The sequence below is a fragment of the Rhinoraja longicauda genome, chromosome 27 (assembly GCF_053455715.1).
Source record: "Rhinoraja longicauda isolate Sanriku21f chromosome 27, sRhiLon1.1, whole genome shotgun sequence".
NCBI classification, from domain to species: Eukaryota; Metazoa; Chordata; class Chondrichthyes; order Rajiformes; family Arhynchobatidae; genus Rhinoraja; species Rhinoraja longicauda.
In genome coordinates this window covers 16,522,159-16,545,808 of record NC_135979.1, presented here as the reverse complement: position 1 = coordinate 16,545,808, position 23,650 = coordinate 16,522,159, and the positions used below count along the sequence as shown (strand labels likewise).

General features: G+C 41.7%; 1 protein-coding gene across 1 annotated transcript; it reads right to left on the bottom strand.

Moving 5' to 3' along the window:
• LOC144606633 (UDP-glucose 4-epimerase-like) lies at nucleotides 1-13,589 on the bottom strand. The gene is made up of 10 exons (XM_078422907.1): nucleotides 13,466-13,589; nucleotides 10,959-11,074; nucleotides 10,018-10,131; nucleotides 8,023-8,199; nucleotides 6,190-6,303; nucleotides 4,321-4,387; nucleotides 1,035-1,120; nucleotides 781-858; nucleotides 524-638; nucleotides 1-285 (listed from the first exon to the last, which is right to left on the bottom strand). Exons 1-10 carry the CDS (start codon nucleotides 13,587-13,589, stop codon nucleotides 212-214), a joined length of 1,065 nt encoding a protein of 354 aa, XP_078279033.1. The 3' UTR covers nucleotides 1-211.
• Nucleotides 13,590-23,650: the final 10,061 nt, after the last annotated feature.

Here is a 23,650-nt window from a genome sequence, read left to right as displayed (position 1 = left end):
ACCAGCTTTACCCACACCATGTGCTGCATATAATTCTTCAGTAGCTGCTGACTTCAGAATTCCCAAGACTAAAGATTTGATCATGACATTCTACATTCAACCACCAGGAAGCACAACACAGATCTTGACAAAAGACCCTTCATTAAAAGACCACCACAAAAGACCCTTCATTAAAAGGTTTACAAGTTATCTTTCCTTAAAAACAACTGTTTCATTTTGCATCGGGTGCTTCATTCTTGCTGAAACCACAAGGGTTCTTGCTTTGCCAATGCCATGTATCTTGGCCTGAAATAAAAAGAATATTGTTTTTAAGATCTGTTGCAGCATCAAGCTCCAGCATGGTATTATTCAGATTATTAATTAAATGAATTTATTAAATTATTATGACAATAAGAATTATTGAATGAATGTAACAAGACTGAAACTAGAATAATAACAATGGCCAGCAACCACCCAGATTAAATTAATTCTTTAATATAAAGTCACAGTAAACTTCCAAGATGTTATTACTCTGAATGCTTACACATCTTATCAATTCCAAACTCTGCCTTCCATCCAAGTTCCTTCTCTGCAAGAGTTGGATCGGCATAACAGGAAGCAATATCCCCTCCTCTCCGTGGAACTATCTTATATTTAATCTGCAAAAGATTGGCAAACAAAATGTCATCTCCCAATCTGTGGCATGTGGCTGATCAATTAATTTTGCTCAACTCTCAGCCAAGATGAGAGGTGACACTACAGAAACTTTAAAGATTCTCAGATATTGAATGTGGTAAATACCTCTCTCCCAGCAGCTTTTTCCATTGCTTTCACCATCTGTAGAACCGAATAACCGGTTCCAGTGCCAAGATTGTACACCTGTGCAGAATTAGAAAATTAGTAATTGTGAGTGCAAATGAGTGAAAACCAGGAAGTCTAAAACAGTAGAAGGAAGTGAAAAAGATGTAGAATGTGAAAGGCTGCTGCAGAAATTGTCCAACAGTCCAAGAGAAAACAGAGTTAAACTGTCCAGGGTGCAGCTTTCAATAACAAACCTTGCAGCTGCATTTCTCTTTAAGTTTCTTCAATGCTGCAATATGTCCCTTTGCAAGATCCACGACATGAATGTAATCCCTGACACCTAAACGGCAAGACAAAGCACATATTTGCCTGAAATTATATTGATTCAGATCCACAAAAGCGATTTGCTAATTTTCCAAAAAAAATGTGCTGAATGAACGCAGCGGGACAGGCAGCATCTGTGAAGGGAATGGGCAGGCAATGTTCTGGGTCGGGACCCTATGTCAGACTGATTGTAGTAGGGTGGGGGTGTGGGGCGGGGTTGGGATAGAAAGTGGGAAAAAAAATGGAGGCAAATCAAAGCCTGGCTTTGTGGAGGGGATGGATGGGGTAAGAGACAAAGACAAAGAAGCAAAAATGACACAAGGTTGTCGGATAAGGAGAGAAGATAATTGCAATGTAAAGCCAGAGGGATATACACTGATCAGCCAAAATATTATGACCACTGACAGGCGCAAAGAATAACATTGATTATCTTGTTACAATGGCACCTGTCAAGGGGTGGGATATATTAGGCAGCAAGTGAACAATCAGTTCTTGAAGTTGATGTGTTGGATGCAGAAGAAATGGGCAGGAGTAAAGACCTGAGCAACTTTGACAAGGGCCAAATTGTTATGGCCAGACGACTGGGTCAGAGCATCGCAGAAATGGCAAGGCTTGTGGGGTGCTCCCGGTCAGCAGTGGTAAGTACCTACTGACAGTGTTCCGAGGAGGGATAAACCACAAACCGGCGACAGGGTGTTGGGCGCCCAAGCCTCATCGATGCACGAGGGCCACGAAGGCTATCCCGTATGGTCCGAACCAACAGAAGGTCTACTGTGGCACAAGTCACAGAAAATCTTAATGATGGTCACGGGAGGAATGTGTCACAATGCACAGTGCATCGCACCCTGCTGCGTATGGGGCTGCACAAGGAGGACCAACAGCATATTAGGCATGTGGTCATAATGTTTTTAGCTCATTAGGTCATAATGTTTTGGCTGATCGGTGTAGATGGAAAGGAACTGAGAGAAAGGGAGAGAAGTGTGGGGAGGGGGGAAATAAAAGGGAAGTAAAAGAAAAAATGGACTCGGTGATGGGAGATGGAAGTACGAAGGAGGGGAAATAAACAGTGTGACTAGGAGATAGTAGGAGAAATGTGTGCACCAGGGTGTGGATGGGACACAGGAAAGAGAGAGGGCTTGGAGGATAGTATGAATTTTATTGCTCATTTTCCAACTATAATTCACAAGATTGTTCCAGGTGCAAAATTACCGCCATTTCTGACACTGGTTACACTCAATGTTTATCTGCAGTGCACTTAATCAGTATTAGCAAAGTAGAACACAGTCATTCACAGGACAAATATTAGGCATTTATCCCAACTATTTTCCTATTCAATCTAAAACCAGGCTCCATTACCCTCCTCGGAGCACTTCAGTAGTATCTCAGTCAGGATTCATTCTTGGAATCGACCACAAAAATATAGCTTGTAGAATATTTCACTCAAAACTGTAAACAGTTTTCAAATCACAGTTTAATCATTACTTTACAAACTAATTTGTTCCGTTTTATGTGCTACATTTCTAATTATAAAAGCCAGGAGACAAAACCATTTTATAGCTTACTCTATTTACATTCATGAGCTTGTCTATGATCAGGTGTAGCATTTTGATCTTACCAAAGAAACCACGTGCATGGAAGCAATGACTACTACATGTATAATTGCTAGTTATCAAATATATTGACTCAAGATTTCCTGTATCATAAAACCAACATTTTAAATCCACTAATGCCAGAAACCTTTATTTGCAAAGATGTGTTTCCTTTTATTTACTTGTAGATGGGTTTTAGTGCCAACATTATAGAACAACTCAAGTTGACACAAGAGCTCCAGGCAGTCCAGCTAATAACCGCAAGACCATAAAACATAGGAGTAGAATTAGGCATTTCAGCCCATTGAGCCAACTCTGCCATTCAATCAAGGCTGATCTATTTTCCCCTCTCAACCCCATTCTCTTGCCTTCTCTCCATAACCTCTAACACCTGTGCTAATCAAGAATCTATCTCCCCCTTAAAAATATCCACTGACTTTGTCTTCTCTCTGTAACCTCTGACACCATTCCTAATCAAGAACTCAGTAATTTTTTAAATACCCAATGTCTTGGCCTCGACAGATGCACCACCCTTTGGCTAAAGATCCTCCTCATCTCGATTCCAAAAGCCTACATTTATTCAGAGGCTGTGCCCTCTGGTACTATACTCTCCCATTACTGGAAACACGCTTTCCACGTCCACTCTATTTAAGCCATTCATTATCTGTTTTTATCCATAGGTTTTAATGTGATCCCTCCAAAAACTAGATCCATAACCAAAACACTAGACAGACCAAATAAGATCATAAGAGATAGGAGTAGAATTAAGCCTATCAAGTCTACTCTGCCATTCAATCATGGCTGATCTATCTCTCCCTCCTAACCCCATTCTCCTGCCTTCTCTCCATAACCTCTGACACCTGTGCTAATCAAGAATCTATCCCCCCCTTAAAAGTATCCACTGACTTTGCCTCCACAGACTTCTGTGGCAAAGAATTCCACAGATTCACCATGTAATGTAAGAAAAGTACGCATTCAAAGGCAATCCTCTTCCTCCTCCTCTTTTATTCAAAAAAGTGAAAGATAATATTTTGAGGTCCCCAATTTGTTTCTGACTTCTCTAGAAATGGAGGGAAGAAACCTCCATTTATTTTTTACTACAGCCCAAATTAGCACAAAAACAAACAATTCCCAATTATCAATGGCTATTTCACAATAAATGGGAACGACAGAAATGAAATACAATTCAAAATCCTCATAAATGCAATTGTGTAACTCATCAGTCATTAACATTTCTTGTACCATACCACCTGTTTAGAATAACAAAACATGCTGGAAGAACACAGCAGGTCAGGCAGCATCTTGAAGTGAAATGGACGGATGACACTTTAGGCAAGATCCTTCTTGAGACCTGTCTAAGGAAAGGTACTGACCCAAAACATTATCTGTCCATTCACTTCATAAATGCTGCCGGCTCACCCTGTTCCAACACGAGTTTTTGTACAGGATTCCAGCACCTGCAACATATTGATACACAGATTTGCTAAAGCTCAAATTTCATAGGAGGCAGGATAAGAAACCTCCTTGGTAACAAGAACCCACATGGCCGATGGCTAACAAGTGATTGGTGCTTCAATTCCGACTAGCAAATAACTGAGCATTAGTCCAGCAGAGAGTGCGATCTTACCTGTGCCATCACATGTTTCATAGTCATTCCCAAAAATACTCAGGCACTGCCGGCGTCCAATAGCAACCTACGAAGGAAGGCATTCATTTAGAAATAATCATGTAATAGTCTTGTAATCGGAAGCTTCTCCTACTCAGATTAGAACTGGATTATTAGCATTGATGTAGGTCAAATTAGCATTGATGTAGATGTAACATTCTACAAAAGTCATTAAATGTGCTGAAGTGAATCAAAAGTTGTCATGATGCAAGACTGAATGAGATCTGATCCCTGCAATCAATTCAAGACACAAACTAGCTGCAGATGCATCAGCTGTCGCTTCAAGCTGGCTGTTCACCTGAAAAACAATCGCATTGCTCCCCTGGCAGAGTCAATATGATTCATGAAAACACAATTGAGTCCAGAACTATTTCAAAATTGCAATGTGAATTTGATTTATTTAGAGGTATGATAGATTTTATCTTCTACACAAGACATCTTTGAAAGAACTAAAGGGAGCAGTTTGAACCACTCCAGTGATCTTTTTTGTCCTCACTAAAACATTTAACTCAATTGAGGGAGGCAATGGGGCACCTTTCTCAAATTTGGCTGTCTGGATTGAGAGCCTGCAGTGCATGAGCACAGGAAAGCCCAGCGTAAACTGTGGAAAGCAGGCACTACGTCACAACCTACCTACATGGATGCCCCATCAAGCATCTCCTGCCCCACTCTGGCAGATTCAAGATTCAAGATAGCTTTATTTGTCATCCACAGTCCAACAATAAAACATTAAATTAGGCAGATTACACAATAAAGCATTAAAATAGGCAAGTTACACAACCCCAAAAACACACAAAAAAAAGAAACATCCATCACAGTGAGTCTCCTCCAGTCCTCTCCTCACTGTGATGGAAGGCCACAATGTCTTTTCCCTTCCCCTGCCGTCTTCTCCCGCGGTCAGGTTGTTGTGGCTGCAGGCCACACCGAACGGTGAAAGGTCCGCAGCGGGCCGACTCAAGCCCCGCGATCCGGGGCGGGCGAACACGCTGTCGCTGCCGCTGCTGCTGCACGTCGGGGCGGTCGTGACTCCCGACATTGAAGCCCCCGCCTAGCAGAGAGAAATCCCGCGGCCTATTTTAGGCCGCGCCGGACGGTGAAATGTCCGCGACCCAAGCCCCACGATCCGGGGCGGGCGAACACGCTGCCGCTGCCGGAGCTCCCGATGTCGGCATCCACGCGACCAAAACTTCTCTCATCTATAATATTCAAAACGTGTTACCTTTTGCCATTACACATTTATAAAATCGCATTGTATCTTTCTAAAACTACTTCTTTGCTGCCTTGAGATTTTTGAAAGGTTAATAAACTAAATCATGGTGATGTCGATAAATTAAAATATTTTTGGATCTTTATGTCCACATCGCCCATGTGCCCATGCTGCTAGATGAAAGAACTCTGGAAACATTTAATATTTAAAGAGGTTATTGCTGCACAGGTTACACAGAGTAACGTGGCCAATATCTAGTTGTTATATCAATCCAGTATTCAGATTCAATGGTCAAGAATTTTGATTTGTACATTTATTCATCCTGAGAACCAAACTAACCATCAGAGTCATACAGCGCGGAAATGGGCCCTTCAGCCCAACTGGTCCATGCCGACCAAGATGCCCCATCTAAGATAAATTCATGATTAAAAATTTCCGACCCCAAAAAATACAAAACATTCCGTGTTACAAAACGGATCACTGACTTACTAGAAGTAACAATTCAATGAATTATACTTCCAGTTATAATTAGAAAGGCACGAGTAATATGTTTTATCACAATAAAGAGCATTTTGAGGGGAAAAAACACTTTTCACTCCTTTTAAAATATAGTCTTTACCCACCTGTGCAACATATGGCATTAGATTGTTGGGAATACCCTGAGGCTCTTCACCGATTATTCCTGATTCATGTGCCCCAATAGGATTGAAATATCGAAGTAACACTGCATTCCAATCCTGGATAAATAACATTTTATCAAACATCTTTAGAAATTACATTTCATTATTATAGTTGCTTGTAAACCATGTGCAAATGTTGCCTAATTTGAAATATACCACAAATTCCCATTTGAAAATTCTGATGAATAACAGATAGGTATGTTAACACCAATTTTAAAAAATTGAATATTTCTTTTGATAAAGGTTGCTGGAAAAGACAATGAGTGGATATGATTGATTTAACCATGCTGCTGCAAAGGGCAGATGTAATTTTGAACACAATTAAGTATTTTGTACATCCTCTGTACTTCCTTAGGGAAATGCCCTGCTTTTATTGGGAGAAATTGTTGCAGTCTCCATTTGCTTTGCTTTTAATGAATGCTGATAAATCCAACATATATATAAAAACTCAGGTAAATCCAATTTAAAGAATATTTTTGGGGAATTTTACCTTTAGAGAAATAATTTGCCTCTGATCGAGAGACGCAAGAGAGAGGGAGATGCAAGACTAGTAAAAATTAATAAAAAGGAGTTGAATCTTCTGGTTTGGCTCTTGTTATTAAACATGTTCAATATAGAGTCATGGACCAATACAGCACAGAACAGCCCAACTTTTCCACGCTGGACATGATAATCTTATTTGCCCGCATTAGGCTCATAATCCTACTCCTTTCCTATCCGACTGAATGTCTTTAAATGCTGCAATTGCATCTGCGTCTACCTCTACCACTTCCTCTGGCAGCTCATTCCTCATAACCAACAATCCCTGTGTGGAAAAACATGCCCTTCAAATCTTCAAATATTGTTCAACTACCACCATATTCGGAAAGAGTGGAGTTGTTCCTGGTGAGGAGAGTGATAACATCTGTGGATAAACGGAGGGAATAAAGTGGCGTGGCAAATGGTTGGAGTGGATGGATGTGGACTAAATGAGCCAAGGGCTTGCTTTCACTATTATTTCCTATCTGAAAGAACAGCTGCAAAGCATTCTGTTCAATTCCTTCCGAGGAAATGGGGTAGTCAGCCCCCTGGCTCCTGACGTTCAGGGAGCACAACTGCAAATACGAATGTAAATTTTGTTTTCCGCTCAATACCGTTTATGAGATAAATTTAATTTTAACTGTATGGCCCCTCCCCCATTCTACTTTCCCATGGGCTGGGTTGATGAGATCTGCAGGAGTGTATCTGCACTCTCCAAGGCTGGTTCATTCCTCTTGGCCTGCTCACCTCAGACCCACTCCTCTCTCACCTCCCCCCCCCCTCCCCCTTCTCCCTCCCCAGAAGCCAATGAATCCACTTACCCATAACTAGAAAAGTGGCCTTGCACCAACTCTGGCAGGTGAGGGGGTAGCAGAAAAAAAGAGGCCTGTATGCCTGTACAGCTCTATGCAGAGCTCTGTACAGAAGCACAGGTGGCATCGGGAACACACGGTATCGCACAAGTTACGACCACAAATGCCGCACTCCACGAGTTCCAAGTGACACAGGAATAATTCCCAATAGAAGTTCTGGTGCTGCCACAGATGATCCACCCTGACGTTTCAGATGCATTTCATAAGTTCATAACTAATAGCAGCAGAATTAGGCCATTCGGCCCATTAAGTCTACTCCGCAATTCAATCATGGCTAATCTATCTTTCCCTCTCAACCTCATTCCCCTGACTTCTCCCAATAACCCCTGACACACGTACATTTATACTTCTTTCACAAATCGATATTTAGAATGGGAAAAGTTACCTTGTCGGCAGAGCAGACATCCCTGATCATTTGTTCGACAAAGTATTTGCTTCTTCCATAAGGATTTGAGCAATTGCCAACTGGATGTGCCTCATCTATAGGTTGGTAAACAGGATTACCATATACAGTTGTTGAACTGCTGAATACAATATCTTTGACATCATGTTCTTTCATGATCTAAAGCACCAAAATAAAACATAATTAAACTAAATGGTTTTTAAACATGTAATCAAATTTCACCATGTAGCCTTTTGGTTTTTCCTCCATTTCTAATGATTATTGTAGAAAGCCAAAATGGGCAGAACATTCTGAGCATCTGCACTGAGAATTTAAGGTTTCAAGGTCAGTTTATTGCAAAGATACTAGAGGAACAAGATGGACCACTCCGTTGAAATCGCCTATACTGAAGTGTAGTACGCAAAGGAGCGTACGCCATTTTAGTACGCAAAACCAGCCGTTCGCTATGCCTCTTAGTGTAATCAATAATTTGGGGGAACAGTATGTGTGATGATACCATTAAAATGCAGAATATATCTCATCTATCAATTCACAGATTTTTGTTATTTTCCTTTTAAAATGGTTCTGCAAGTTTCTGCCTACTAAAATGGCACCATGACATACTACCGTTTTTAGGGTCAAGTGGTCTATCTTGCTCCTCTAGTATCTTTGGTTTATTGTCACATGTACCAATTAAGGTACAGTGAAATTCGAATTACCATACAGCCATACTAAAAAGCAACAAGACACACAACTACATAAAAGTTAACATAAACATCCACCACAGCGGATTCCCCACGTTCCTCATTGTGATGGAAGTCCAAACTTCTTCCTCTTTTATTCTCCCACGGTCAGGTCAGTCGAACCATCCGCAGTTGGGGCGATCAAAGCTCCCGCAGCAGAAGGTCGAAACCCCGCGTCGGAAGCTTCACCCGCTCTCCCATCACAGGCTTTCCATTTGTTCACTTTACCTCTTACTCCACAACAATAAACCAGTTTCATTTTAAATATTTCCTACTCGTGATGAAAAGTTATTGAACTGAAATGTTAACTCTTTCATCAGATGCTGCCGGTCTTGCTGAGATGTTTCCAGTATTTTCTGTTTTTATTTCAGACTTTCGGCAACTGCATTACTTTGATTTTGAATTCCAAATTTATAAGGCAATACAAGAATATAAGAAATGAAGGGGAAAACTCATTTGGCCTCTTGTGCCTATGTCACCATTCAAAGAGATCACAGCTGAACTGTGCAATCTTGGTCCTGAATACACCAAACTCGGCCTATTGCAGCATTCTTGGGCACAGAATTCCAAAGATTCATCAACCTTAGAATGACGAATGTTCTTCTTTGTTCTGAATGGCCAAACTTTATTCTGAGATTGCAACGCTTAGTTCCAGGTACCTCACCCAGGGAAACATTAATTCAAAATCTATTCTGTCAAGCCTCTCAGAATTTTGTATGTTTCAATGAGATTACCTCTCATTCTTCTAAGCCTACGACAGTAAACATCCACTTTGTTGAACCTCTCTTCATCGGTTCAGCACATCCTTGCTCAGGTGCTGCTCGGATCTCCAAAAGTAACCAAGAATAGTATCCCCCAATATTGCCCTGGCCTTTAACAAGTCTTTCATACATCTAATAGTTTTGTTGATTACTACGGCTGCAGACGCTGACCACATTTGTAAATATCTAAAATGGTGTCCTTGCACTGCTCCACACTGATCTATCTGCCACAGTTAGCCCACTTAGTTAGTTTATCCATATTCCTTTGCATCTATTGGAGTTAGAAAGCTTCAATTCAAGCAGAAACTAATGAAAATTGGTGAAATCCAGGAAGAAGATGCACAGACTGAACAGTATCCAAAAGCTTCTTCTTGAAACTGGAATTAACCCATTTCACAGAAAGCCTCTTCATCCTTGAGGAATGGGAAAAAGAAACCGCCATGAACATTAGACTCTTATTTCTCTTTCTTTCCTTCGCAAAGTGATATACTCACCTCCAGTAGTTTAAGTGTTCCTTCAAAATTGACCTTGTAATAAAGAAGAGGCTTCTGGACAGATTCACCGACAGCCTTCAAGCCCGCAAAATGGATCACAGTTGAGAAACGAAACTGGAAAAAATATAACAAATCTAATCACTAGAATGTACCACATCCACCTGCAATAATACAGGTGGAAAACTTCAATATAAACCTCTCCAAGAAACATTCTAATTCAGAATAGGACAGCAACAGATCAGAAATATCCATTAGTTTGAGATGGATCAAAACCATTTTAAATTGCCCTTATAGACAAATAAGCATTTTTAGTCCAGTGTTTGTAATGATTTAATCACAAGCAGGTTTTTAAATTTATGACCTTTGCAGCTGACAGAGTCGACAGGACATTACTGTATCATATTAATCTGCATTCAAACCCAAGGCTGAAGAATGCACAGCACTGGTACTCACTGCATTCTCAGTGCTAAAAATGTCATTAATTCAGAAAAGTAATTGCTGCATTTCATGACCTTGTGACATTGGTACCGTGTTACTGCTAAATGTTTTGTGAATGAGCTACTTTCCATTTATAAACCACCACTCATAGCCTTCGGATGTGCTTCACAGTCAATTAATTACTATGTGTAGCCCCTGTTGTAATAATCATAAATTAATGATTTTTGCCCAACATTCAGCAGCACAAGTTTTGAATTTCAACCTGACGTTGAAAGTAAAATTATGGCAAATGTATAGAAATCAGAAGAGAAGTCTCCATCGCCAGTCCATAGTTTTTAGTTAGCTGGTGAGCGGTACACATCTCTTGTACAAACCTCTGACCATATTTGGCCAAGGAACACATAATGCCAAATGTTACTCCATAATCCACTAATTGGATCTCACAAAATACTTTGTTAAAGATTTGAAAAGGTGATTATAGTTATTTGTTTTGAGCTCAGTACCTCTTTGAAGAGATTACGTAGAGCAGATTTATCAAGCAGATCAACTTCTCGGAAGATTATCTCTGTTCCTGTAATCTCACGCACACGCCGAAGGCTTTCAGGAACTCCATCCGAACCTAGATTAGAAAAAACAGGTAAACTGTCCCAATCACATTCATCTAGTGTCTGGGTCACACTATGGCTAATCTCAAAAACAATTGTCCATAACTCTACCTGTCACACATATTTACCTCTTCCTTCAATTAAATCTTTACCATATTTCCAACAACAGCACCACTGAAAGTATGTTTAAATCCCTGAGTGTATCTTTTCGGCTGTGTTCCCATATTAAATTGAGGCAATGCTGTACTATTGAACTTACTTCTTGCAAGAAAATAAACTGAGGCTTCATCAGATTTCCCTCTAAAATATAAAGGATTTCCCAATTTCCCCTTTAACCAATGTTACCAATACTTGGACATTACACACAGGTGTTTCTGGGACACTATTTTTTCCCCAATATTTCCCACATGACAACAGTAACTATATTTCAAAGGAGCCTTGTTGCACGTAAATTGCTTTGAAATAGACAGTGAAATATGCTACAAAACAAATTATTCTTTCCTGAATAGATTTTTGTCATTTTAATAATGAAAAGGAGATATAAAACTGTAAGGCAAGTAGTTCGGTAGCTCAAAGATTCAGGTTTGCCACTGTACAAAATGAGCTGTGATTAAGAAAGGGGATGTAGACAGTTTAAGTTGAAGATGAAGTGTGTAGTATAAAATGTGAGCGCATTCACGTCGGTAGGACGGATAGAAAAACTACTTGTGTACTGAGAGGTAAATGTAAAAGTTGGCATACAGAAGGACATTGGTGACCTGGTTCATAAAACACAAAAAATTAAGAAATGTACAGGAATATATTAGGAAAGGAAATGGTATCCGGTCCTTTACAACAAAAAGGCTTGAGTACAAAAATAAATCTTCCTGAGACTGTACAGGGCTTTAGCGAAAATCTAATCTGTAGAACTTTAGTGTTAATTAAATGGTTCATTAATAAAATCTACAAAACTAAAGAGTGAGCGAGATCAGTATTTACATTTTGCCTCCATTTGAATCCATCCTTTGGATTATTTTAACAACAACTTATATCCCCTTCATGTTATGTTCACAAAAGAGAGGATTTATACTATTGCTACCACACTTACCCAACACATCTTTTTCGCCGCGAAATAGTGAATGCTACTCACAAAATTAAGGAGGTGTAATGAACAGGTGAGAATTATTTGCCAATAATTTTCTTTTCTACCAATTTCCACTTTGGGCTTTGCCAGACAACTTGGTTCTAGTCCTTAATCAGAATGTAAATCCAGAGTGCTCAGTTCCAGGGAGGCGGTGAGAGTATCTGCACTTATCATCAAGTTAGCAATTGACCTAATGTGATAACATGGAACCCTGGTGAAACTGAAGTCAATGGACATCAAGAGGATCACACCCAAGTGATTGGAACTGTTCCAGGCACAAGGGAAGATGACGATGGTCAATTATGTTAGCCCCAGGATATTGCAACAGGAGTTCCTGAGCATGTCTTCAGCTGCTGCCATCACTGGCTTTCCTTTAATTACAAACTCAGAAGTGTGGGTACTCACTGATGACAGCACAATTCCATTTACAACAGTTCAGGCAATGTTTGCCTTCATCTGGCCAACACCAGACATGGGCTGAGAAGTGGCTAATATTCATGACACAAAAGCACCAAGCATTTATCAGTTCCAATAAGACGGAGTCTAACCACCTACCCTTGGCATTTAATTGAATTACTATTGCCAAGTCCTCCACTATCAACATCCTGAGCAGTCAACATTGATCTGAAATTCAACTGGACCAGCCACCTAAATACCAAAATGTCACCTATCCATGTCCTCCAGAGATGCTGCCTGACCTGCTGAGTTCCTTCAACATATTACGTTCTACATAAGATTCCAGCAGCTGCAGTTGCTTGTATCTCCTGTGTAGCCATCTAAATACTAAGGCTGCAAGAGCAGATCAGAGGCTTGGTATCCTGGGAACCTTCCAATACTCCTCCAAAGCAAAAATCAGGAGCATGATGGAACACTTTCAATGTAGCTGAATAATGAAAAAAACAAACAAGTTTGATTCTAAACCAAATAAGGTTGGCAAAAGCTTGCTCAGAGATTTTAAAATAAAAGCAGAAAATGCTGGGAATACTCAGTATGTCAGACTGTGTCTGTTAATGTTTCAGGTCAATGACCCTTCAATTGCTACATAGGAATCTACAGTGGGTAGTTCAACCACACTCACCTCTATCTCCACATTCTCTTCTGCTCATCCCAAACACAATTTTGCAGATTTTACTGATGAAATTCATTAGCTCACTACAGATCAAAGTTCTGATGGTGCAGGGCCATGATCACAGAACCAGTGCACAAAATATACAGTACTGAGATTCCTTGGGCAAAAGCAAAAATGAGTATGGTACAAAGAAACACAAAACCTTTTTTTTACCTCGAATTGCATTGTGGAAATTGTCTATCGCTACGGGATTGTATCCTGCTTTAACCAGCTCAATCACACAGTGGCTACCAATGTAACCAGCTCCACCCGTCACCAGGACCGTCTCCGATGCCATTTTCTACATGAATGAAAAGATTCATGATTAATTGAATGCTTTCAGTGGCACATCTATTTTTCTGTATAATTACCAATCATTTTAAATAATTAAGAAATGCAGGGGTGACTCATGGAGCTGCTGCCTCATGGCTCCAGAAACCCAAGTTCAACATGATATCCAGTTGAAGAAGGGTCTCGACCCGAAACGTCACCCATTCCTTCTCTCCCGAGATGCTGCCTGACCTGCTGAGTTACTCCAGCATTTTGTGAATAAAAACCTTCGACTTGTACCAGCATCTGCAGTTATCTTCTTATGATATCCAGTTGTGCAAGTTGACGTCAGAGAAACGTCAAACAGCAAGGGAGTCATGTGCAGAACGTTAACTGACAAAATGAAGGGTGGAGTTGTACCATAGCAACAAGGCAAAGGTTTAATAACACATCAAATAAGCAGGGCAGATTTCACTGTGGAAACTTGGCTACATAGATGAAAGCCCAAAATATCATCTGTCCAATTCCCTCTACAGATGCTGCCTGACCCAGCAGCTTTTCTTTATTTTGCCCATGGAAGCATGACTATAGGGTGACAAAAACTGGGATCTAAATATTCCAGGATATTTGACATTTACAAAGGTTGGGAAAAAGGAAATGGGGGTGATGTGCCACTAAATCAAAGAGGACATCAATGCAGTGGTGAGAAGTGACATTGGCTTAACACTATGACGTAAAGCTAGAAATAATTTGATACATTCCAAGAACCTGATTATTTACATCCCAGTCTTCTGAAAGAGATCATCATGCCAGTGAATGGGTAACAATATGACATAAGGAGCACAATATTGATTTAGATTTTAAAATGTTGAGTTATTTTTAAATGGTGAGAATGGAAACTTGTTATGCAATAAAAAGGAACTGCAAATGCCGGCTTATACCAAAGATAGATGAAACGCTGGAGTAATTCGGTGGGTCAGGCAGCATCTCTGTATCTTCAAACTGATATGGGTGGGGATGGAGAGAACTGGAAGCAAGAAAATACTAGGACAAATTCAGGGCTGACAACAGATGACCTCAGGCAGTGACATTCCCTGATATACCTGGCGTGATCCTAAGAGTGTTATATTTTTGCAAATTGTGGAACTGGTTAACCGACTTTTAGTGGAGGAAGGGGGCAAGGGGAGGGGGGGGAGGGGAAGGTGGAAGAGGAGTGTTTGTGGAAGTTACCTAAAACAGGAGAATTCAACGTTCATACCATTGGGTTGTAAGCTACCCAATCAAAGTATGAGGTACTGATCGTCCTGCTTGCATGCGGCCTCACTCTGGGAATGGAGGTGAGCCAGGACAGAAAGGTTAGTGTGGGAAGGAGAGTTAAAATCATTAGCAACCGGACGATCCAGCTGGCCTTGGCAGACCGAGCATAAGTGTTCAGCGAAACAGTCGCCAAGTTTACGCTTGGAAACCAGGAGCCTGTATGGAAACTGTTGATGATCAAAGGAACCTGTCAGTCCTTGCACACGACGTCACTGTTGCAGCAGATAACTTAGACAATAGATCTGAACACAAGAATGAAGATATCATAATACATTCTATACAGCCTTGGTGAGATTGAGTATTGTGTGCAATTTTGGTCTCATTGCTTAGTCTGTCTGGTCTAGAGAGAGTTCAGCAAATGCCTCCAAACCCTCCAAATCTTTCTTATAAAGGGATGACCAGAACTGCACACAACACTCCAAATGTAGCATAACTATAGTTTTATAAAGTTGTAACATATACTGACTCTTATACTCATTGTCCCAAACATATCTCTTAATGTCAAAATGTGCATACATAATGTTTTACATTGTTTTTTAATATAATGAATATGGGCAAAGGGCAAAGCAGTAATTGCTGAAAGGAAACATTTCAAACAATTCATTCACAATTTGGATTTGCACGATTTGAATCCAACTTGGATCTTTTAAAATCAAGCCCTTTTCATTTTGACATAATGATGGACAGACAAATGCCTTGTAACTTCCAACTGACATTGTAACTCAGCCGCGAGTGTACCAAATGATCTCAATCACGCCGTTGTGACACACCTGACTCCGATGAAACACACCTTCCACTTATCTAGTGCGCCCTTCCCAAACCCATAATTGGGTTTTTTTAAATCTTGAAATATTTTTGAAAACCAGTTCCACAATTTGCAAACCCTTCCCAAACGATGTTGCCAAATCTACCTCCTTTAATCACTTCCTGGTCATCAACATTTGGAGAGTTTCATTTAAGCAAGATCCACACGTCACGAAACTGAGATGAAACTGACTGAGGTTTGATTCCAGTCTGCTGGGAGATGGAGAATGAATGAGTTGGTTTGTGAGCTTCAGCTCGCCAGACGTAGCCTGCAGTGCGCGGGGCCGGGGTCCATCAGCCGGTGAGCCAAGTGTGGTCGCGCACCGGGGACACACAAAAAGACACAACGTGCCGGAAATTGTCCAATTCCATCAGTGAAATATCTTGTCCCTGTCCTAAAGACATTGGGGCCTGATAATTAATCTGAAGATTTTCTCTTTGGAATTAACATTTACAAACTCTACACTAGTCTCAAAATGATTGTCCCTAAGAATAGCTTGAATGTCCCATTTAGTCCAGTATTCACAGGCCACAATCGGTAGCACCCAGATTTGTCTTAAATTCGTCTGAGATAGAAACTGAGATAGTTTAGAGAAAAAAATAATATCGAGAAAACTTTGAAAACCATCGATTTAAATTAGATAGTAAGTATTTTTGGGGGAAAAAAATGTAATTCAAATAAGTGTCGTTGTCTTTGTACCGACACAGGCCCGAGTTCTTATCATAATTTAAAGCTGAGGTGAGAAGGAACTTTTTCACCCTGAGAGTTGTAAATTTGTGGAATCCTCTGCACAGAAGACAGTGGAGGCCAATTCACTGGATGAATTTAAAAGAGAGTTAGATAGAGCTCTGGGGGGCTAGAGGAATCCCCCAGAGGATATGAGGAGAAGGCAGGCACAGGTTACTAATTGTGGATGATCAGCCACGATCACAATGAATGGCGGTGCTAGCTCAAAGGGCCAAATGGCCGCCTCCTACACCTATTTTCTATGTTTCTAATATAGGACACTCAAAATTCAAGGTGTACCTTTTTCAATTTTAATACTTTCCATCTTTGATGGTTCGTGAGATGATTCCTAGCATAATTGTTATTTTAGGGGAGGGGGGTTCACTAACAATATCATCCCTTACTTCCCAAACCTATGTTCAGTTCTGCCTCGGTGCATCGAGATGAATAATCACGATTTTGAACATTGTCGTGTAACAAGGAACCGCAGATGCTGGTTGTCACGGTGTTCGCTCTTCTCTATTTTGCCTGGAGTTTTAGAGTTGCACTCAGAGAAGTGAGAACACTTAATAATTTGAGATTATGATTTAGCTGTAAATCAATAATACACGAAGTAAATTATTGCCATATTAGGAGCATCAAATGATTAGATCCTAGCTGTAAACTATTTAACAAATGAATTTTCAGTCCTACACGAGACATTCCCGAGGGTTCAGGTTTGGAGTCTCTGGGAAAGGGTAATTGATGAGAATTGCCTTTGCGGGGACGACCAGATCTCGTGCAATTACGGAACAGAACTGGTAATAAATAGTGTTAAGAAACAGTTATGAGAAATGAAAACGATTGTTGATTGGGAAGTTGCTATTAATTGATGAGATCAGAAACAAGTGTATTGTGCTTCACGGCTGCAATACGGTCTAATAAAGCATCGTAGGCAGCCCATTAATTGTCGGGAGAGATGAATTAGTGGGGAATCGTTGGTGGAAACTTTTCACTTCCCAGGAGGGAATGAAGTTATCCGAGGCCAGATTCCAATAGTAGCAGTACTGAAAGTGACAGCAGAATGTGGGAGCAGGAACCTTCTTTTGAATTTGCACTGAGGTTAAATGGATTGTCATCCACGATCATAAAAAAGTGGCATATTAGATGTAGTGGGTTTATTTACGGATGAAAGCAGCTAGGCTGTCCTCTATGACTGTGATCCGAGGGGGGGCACACGATTCACCTTCCCACAAACATTTACCCAGATTGTCTCTGATTTTGTTGACCTCATGTACATGCTTTCAATATTCATTTTACACCACGTATTGCGACTTTGTCAAGACCCTTCTGGAAGTCCGTATTCATGTCGTTAACCATGGTATTGGTTTGCCCTCGGCCTTAATTGCTTCCCATTGTTGCTCAACTACAGCATCGCTTATTTGGTTCTAATCTAGTTTTCATTGAATCATATGGAACTAGCTAACATCAATTTTCAAAGAGAGGAGGCAATCAAGTGTATGCAAAGAGTGGGGATAAATGGGTCCCTTTCGGAATGGGAGGCAGTGACCAGTGGGGTACCGCAAGGTTCGGTGCTGGGACCCCGGCTATTTACGATTTACGATATACATTAATGACTTAGACGAAGGGATTAAAAGTACCATTAGCAAATTTGCAGATGATACTAAGCTGGGGGGTAGTGTGAATTGTGAGGAAGATGCAATAAGGCTGCAGGGTGACTTGGACAGGTTGTGTGAGTGGGCGGATACATGGCAGATGCAGTTTAATGTAGATAAGTGTGAGGTTATTCACTTTGGAAGTAAGAATAGAAAGGCAGATTATTATCTGAATGGTGTCAAGTTAGGAGGAGGGGGTGTTCAACGAGATCTGGGTGTCCTAGTGCATCAGTCAATGAAAGGAAACATGCAGGTACAGCAGGCAGTGAAGAAAGCCAATGGAATGTTGGCCTTCGTAACAAGAGGAGTTGAGTATAGGAGCAAAGAGGTCCTTCTACAGTTGTACCGGGCCCTGGTGAGACCGCACCTGGATTACTGTGTGTTGAAAGGCTGGAGCGATTGGGCTTGTATACACTGGAATTTAGAAGGATGAGGGGGGATCTTATTGAAACATATAAGATAATTAGGGGATTGGACACATTAGAGGCAGGAAACATGTTCCCAATGTTGGGGGAGTCCAGAACAAGGGGCCACAGTTTAAGAATAAGGGGTAGGCCATTTAGAACGGAGATGAGGAAGAACTTTTTCAGTCAGAGAGTGGTGAAGGTGTGGAATTCTCTGCCTCAGAAGGCAGTGGAGACCAGTTCGTTGGATGCTTTCAAGAGAGAGCTGGATAGAGCTCTTAAGGATAGCGGAGTGAGGGGGTATGGGGAGAAGGCAGGAACGGGGTACTGATTGAGAGTGATCAGCCATGATCGCATTGAATGGCGGTGCTGGCTCGAAGGGCTGAATGGCCTACTCCTGCACCTATTGTCTATTGTCTATTAATCCAAGCGAATGGCTAACTCCAGCTTTGCAACAGGTACCGAGTGACCAGCAGTTCGACTTGTGTCTGTACGTTTACCCGAAATGGCTGTCTTTTCAAATCTAGATCCTTACAATCACTTGCCGATTAAACGCCCGGGTGATCTGAACCCGGAGATGGTCCGCGGACCCCAACACCTACCTCCTCCTGGGTCCTAGAGACACCACTGGCACTGATTCTTATCTTATCCTAGAGACACCACTGGCACTGCTTTCGGCTTCGATGATCCCTCGCGCCAGTGGCGTCTGGCATCAATTCGTCCTGATAGTTCACCTACCTTCACGGCCCCGCGATACCTTTCGCTCTCTCCAAATTGCACAGCCGATCTTGGAAGGCTTGCAAATAGTGGGACAAATTACAGAGGTTACAGTTTTGAGGAAGAAAGCGCTTCCTCGCGTCAAATCAAACTGCGTTTCGGTACTTCCGCGCCGGAACCACTTTTATATGTGGCTCCACACCCAATGTTGTCACTGATTACTCCAGTTCCACTGTTCTCATCTGATTGTGTTGCACAACGACATCCATGGCATGCACCTGAGAACAACACGTCTGTGCGGGACATGGAGAAAAGAAGCCGCGATCAGCTCCCTCTCTACATCTATCACGAGTGCACGAGAACAGTCATTTCCTTCACCACTGAAGTTAAATTAAAGTAGCAAAGGCGTGTTTTTAAAAGTTCTTGGTAAAGCAGCCCATTGGTCCCGTGTCGAGGTACGTTTTAAAAGTTTCTCACTAGGGCAAGTTATTTAAGAGAGCTTGTTGTTGAGTCACAGAGTGCTGGTGTAACTCAGCGGCTCAGGCAGCATAAGATCATAAGGAATAGGAGTAGAATTAAGCCATTCGGCCCATCAAGTCTACTCCACCATTGAACCATAACCATGGCTGATCTATCTCTCCCTCCTAACCCCATTCTCCTGTCTTCCCTTCCCTTCCCTTCCCTTCCCTCCCTCCTTCCCTCCCTCCCTCCCTCCCCCCTCCCCCCTCCTATATCCTCTGACATCGGTACGAATCAAGAATATATCTATCTCTGCCTTAAAAATATCCACTGAAGAACGTGGATAGGTGACATTTCCGGTCGGGACCCTTCTTCAGACTGAACCCGCTGAGTTACTCCAGCAGATAGGATTAACCCGCTGAGTTACTCTAGCAGCTGGATTAACTCAGCGGGCCAGGCAGCATCTCTGGAGAGAAGGAATGGGTGACGCTTCTGGTCGAGACCCTTCTTCACACTGAGCACTTCAGCACTAAGTACTCCAGCATTTTGTCTCTTTTTGTAAACCAGCATCAGCAGTTCCTTGTTTCTACAACTTCTTGTTGAGTCCCTTCACGTGTACATAATGTCCCTCTCAATTTTGTGTCCTGTATTCTACGTCACTATTACGAATCCTTCCCCTCTGAAGCTCGTAAATATCTAATCTTGAATGATTATGACCTTGGTGACCACAACCGTAGCTTGCACAAGAAGGTTGTTAGAGAAGATAAATTATAATCTTAAATGGGCTAGATTGAAGATTAAGCCTAGTAAGTCACGGAGTATTTCTTTGGCAAGAGGAAAGGTAGTAGAGAAAAGGGATTATGAAGATGAAGAAAAAACCCCGTCGATAATGGAGAAACCAGTTAAAAGTATTGTATTATAGGAAGGATGTTACTGTCGGTTAGAAAGGATAAAGAAGTCAGGGCTTCCAGGCAAGTTGAAGTCGTGGTGTTTGCAGTTTGGGCTATTTCCGAGGTTGATATGGCCGTTGACAGTATGTGAGATGCCAATTTCTACGGTGGAAAGGTTAGAGAGATTGATTAGTTCATACATTAGGAGATGGTTAGGAGTTCCACGGTGTCTTAGTATTGTGGCTTTGTATGGGAGTTTAAATGTGCTAAGGTGAGGTTCGAGTTGCAATTATCGGGGAGTAAGGATACCTTGGGTAGTAATCTGGTGCCAAGTGTAACTAAAGGGAGGAAGTGGAATTCAAAGCAGGCAGTAGAAGCACAAGCAGATCTGACGCATATGGACATTGTTGGTAGGGTGCAACAAGGGAAAGGAGCCTTAGGGCTCAGCAAAGGGAAACCAGTAAGGCAGGTCCAACAGAGGAAATTGGTTGTAGAGCAGGTTTGTTGTCAGGAGGAAGCAGTGAGATGTGTAAGGGCAGTAGTTCAGGTTAAGCAGGGACAGTGGATGAACTGGGAAAGTGTAGAAAAGAAGAGGTTTCGCTGGAGGGACCTGTGGTGCATGGAGGCGGGGCATGCAAGTTTCTTTATAAGGGCTATTTATGATGTGCTGCCATCACGTCAGAACCCGCCGTGTCCCAGCCACGTTGAGGCATATTTTGTCAGGATGTAGGACTAGTCTTTCTCAGGGTCGATATACTTCAAAGGTTTCAAAGGTCTTTTATTGTCACATGTACCAATTTAGGTACAGTGATATGCGAATTACCATACAGCCAATCGAAAAAAAGCAACAAAACACACAAATACATAAAAGTTAACACAAACATCCACTTCAGCGAATTCCCCACATTCCTCAATGTGATGGAAGGCAAAAAAGTCCAATCTTCTTCCTCTTTATTGCTCCTGCGGTCGGGGCAGTCAAACCATCCGTCGGGGCTATTAAACCTCCCGCAGCCGGCGTTCGTAGCTCCCGCTTCGGGGCGATCAAAACTCCCACGGTTTGGAGTTCCCGAGATTCCGGGCTCCGTGATGCAAGTCCGCAATCAGCCGTTGGAGCTCCGAGGTCGCTCCCTGGCAAAGAGATCGTGTGCTCCGCGATGTTAAAGCCTCGCGGGCACCCGCAGTGGAGCTCTCAAAAGTCGATCTCCAGCAAAGGCCGCCATCTCCTCAAACGTTAGGCTGCAGTGCGGATGGAGATACGATACGGGAAAAAAAATCGCATTCTCCATCCATAAGAGATTAGAAAAAGTTTCCCCCAAATCCCTCCACATAATAAAACAAGCTAAAGAACACTAAAAACACATACTATTTAAACACAAATGACAGGCCGACTGTTGGCGAGGCAGCCATTGCTGGCGCCACCCGGTGCCACTTGGCAGCATAACCAGGTATTGAAGTGCATAGCTGCAGTAATTGAGAGGAGAGCACAAGTGAATTCAGTAGGCATCAGGACTGAGACATCAGGACAAAACAATAGCGATTAATTTTGTCCATGAGGGAGAGAAAGGTAGAGGAGGGAAGGTGCAGATAAGTATGAGTCAGGCCAGTTACAGGGAGCCAATGATTGGGAGATGCAGGTAGATTTAGGAGGAAGGCTTGTTGTTCCACACAAAATAACTAGTACTAGTTTGAGGCCTGATATAGTGTAATGGTCAGTCAGCAGATAGTTATTTTATAGAACTGACGGTGCCTTGGGAGAACAGTGGATGAGGCTTATGAAAGGAAAAGACTTAGATATGTAGAGTTGGCTGCAGAAGTTGAGCAGCGAGGTTGGAGAGCAAGAGTACGTCCTGTAGAGGTGGGTCTCATAGCGAGATCGACCATGTCGCTATTTGGAGAGCTAAGAATTCACAGACAGTTTGTGCCAGGCTGTAAAGTAGATGTCAGAGGCAGCAGAGCCAGGCAGTAGGTGGATTTGGTGGAGAAGAAATAGTGTCAGTTGGGAGCAGAAGGGAAACATATGACATGCAGTATCTGTATTTCTTTGTAATTGTAGTCTGTGCAAGTGTATCCCAGTCTTATGCAAGGGTAATATTTGTGATGTTGCAAGCTTAATGATGGGCTGGGATTTGTAGAAGATAGGATGCAGGTGTTTAGCATTTGTCAGAGTGAGCTAATTGGCTGCAGCTTCCTTTATTTAGTAGATGCTGGTAGCATAGGTGGTGAGAGCAGGTATTGAGGGGGGTTGTTCTGGAACGCCAGAACCAACTGTTGAGCCTTCCGAGGTGCCGTGGGCCTAAATCAACAAAACACCAATGACGGGAGGTGCCCACTTGATAACTCCAATGAAAACTATACGATTAGTTTTTTTTAAAGAACTAATTAATATGTAGGTAGCTGTTTTTTTGCATATGGAGTCATTTATTGTAAGTTGGTATATTTAGTCAGATAGTTACATTATACTTTGGATTTGGGCTTGGTTATCATGGTTGAGGACTTATCCTCCTGGAGTTATAACATAAGTACTTTGTGTTTTAATTGTAACTCACCCTGAACACTTTTACTGTAATGTGTTAAAATGAAGAATCGTTACACAGATTCCCACCAACTCTTCCCCTCACCTTCCTTGCTTGCTTTTTTTTTCCTTTTAAGTCCAAGTAACTGAGTATTATTTCAGCGCATTTATACTTAGACCCTTAATAGCATCCCCTATTTTGGATTTCTGCCATTATTCTGAATTGATGTAAACATTTGGAGTACGTGACCTTTTGCACAAGAATGATGGGCAGAATCTTGTAAAGGCAAGAAAGAGAAATGAGTCAAAAGGAGGATCCCTTACCGAAATGCCTCTCAAAATATGCCCGACCTGTTGAGTTCCTCCAGCAATTTGTGTCTTGATCGTGAAAGATAAAATAAGCTGGTAGATTGGTGACAAAATTGTAAACAAATTTAAAGTATCTTTAAATTTAAAGCATTCGTACGTCAATACAGTGTGTAGGAAGGAACTGCAGATGCTGGTTTACACCAAAGATAGACACACAATGCTGGAGTAACTCAGTGGGACAGGCAACATCTTTGGAGGGAAGGAACGGGTGACGTTTCAGGTCGAGACCCTTCTT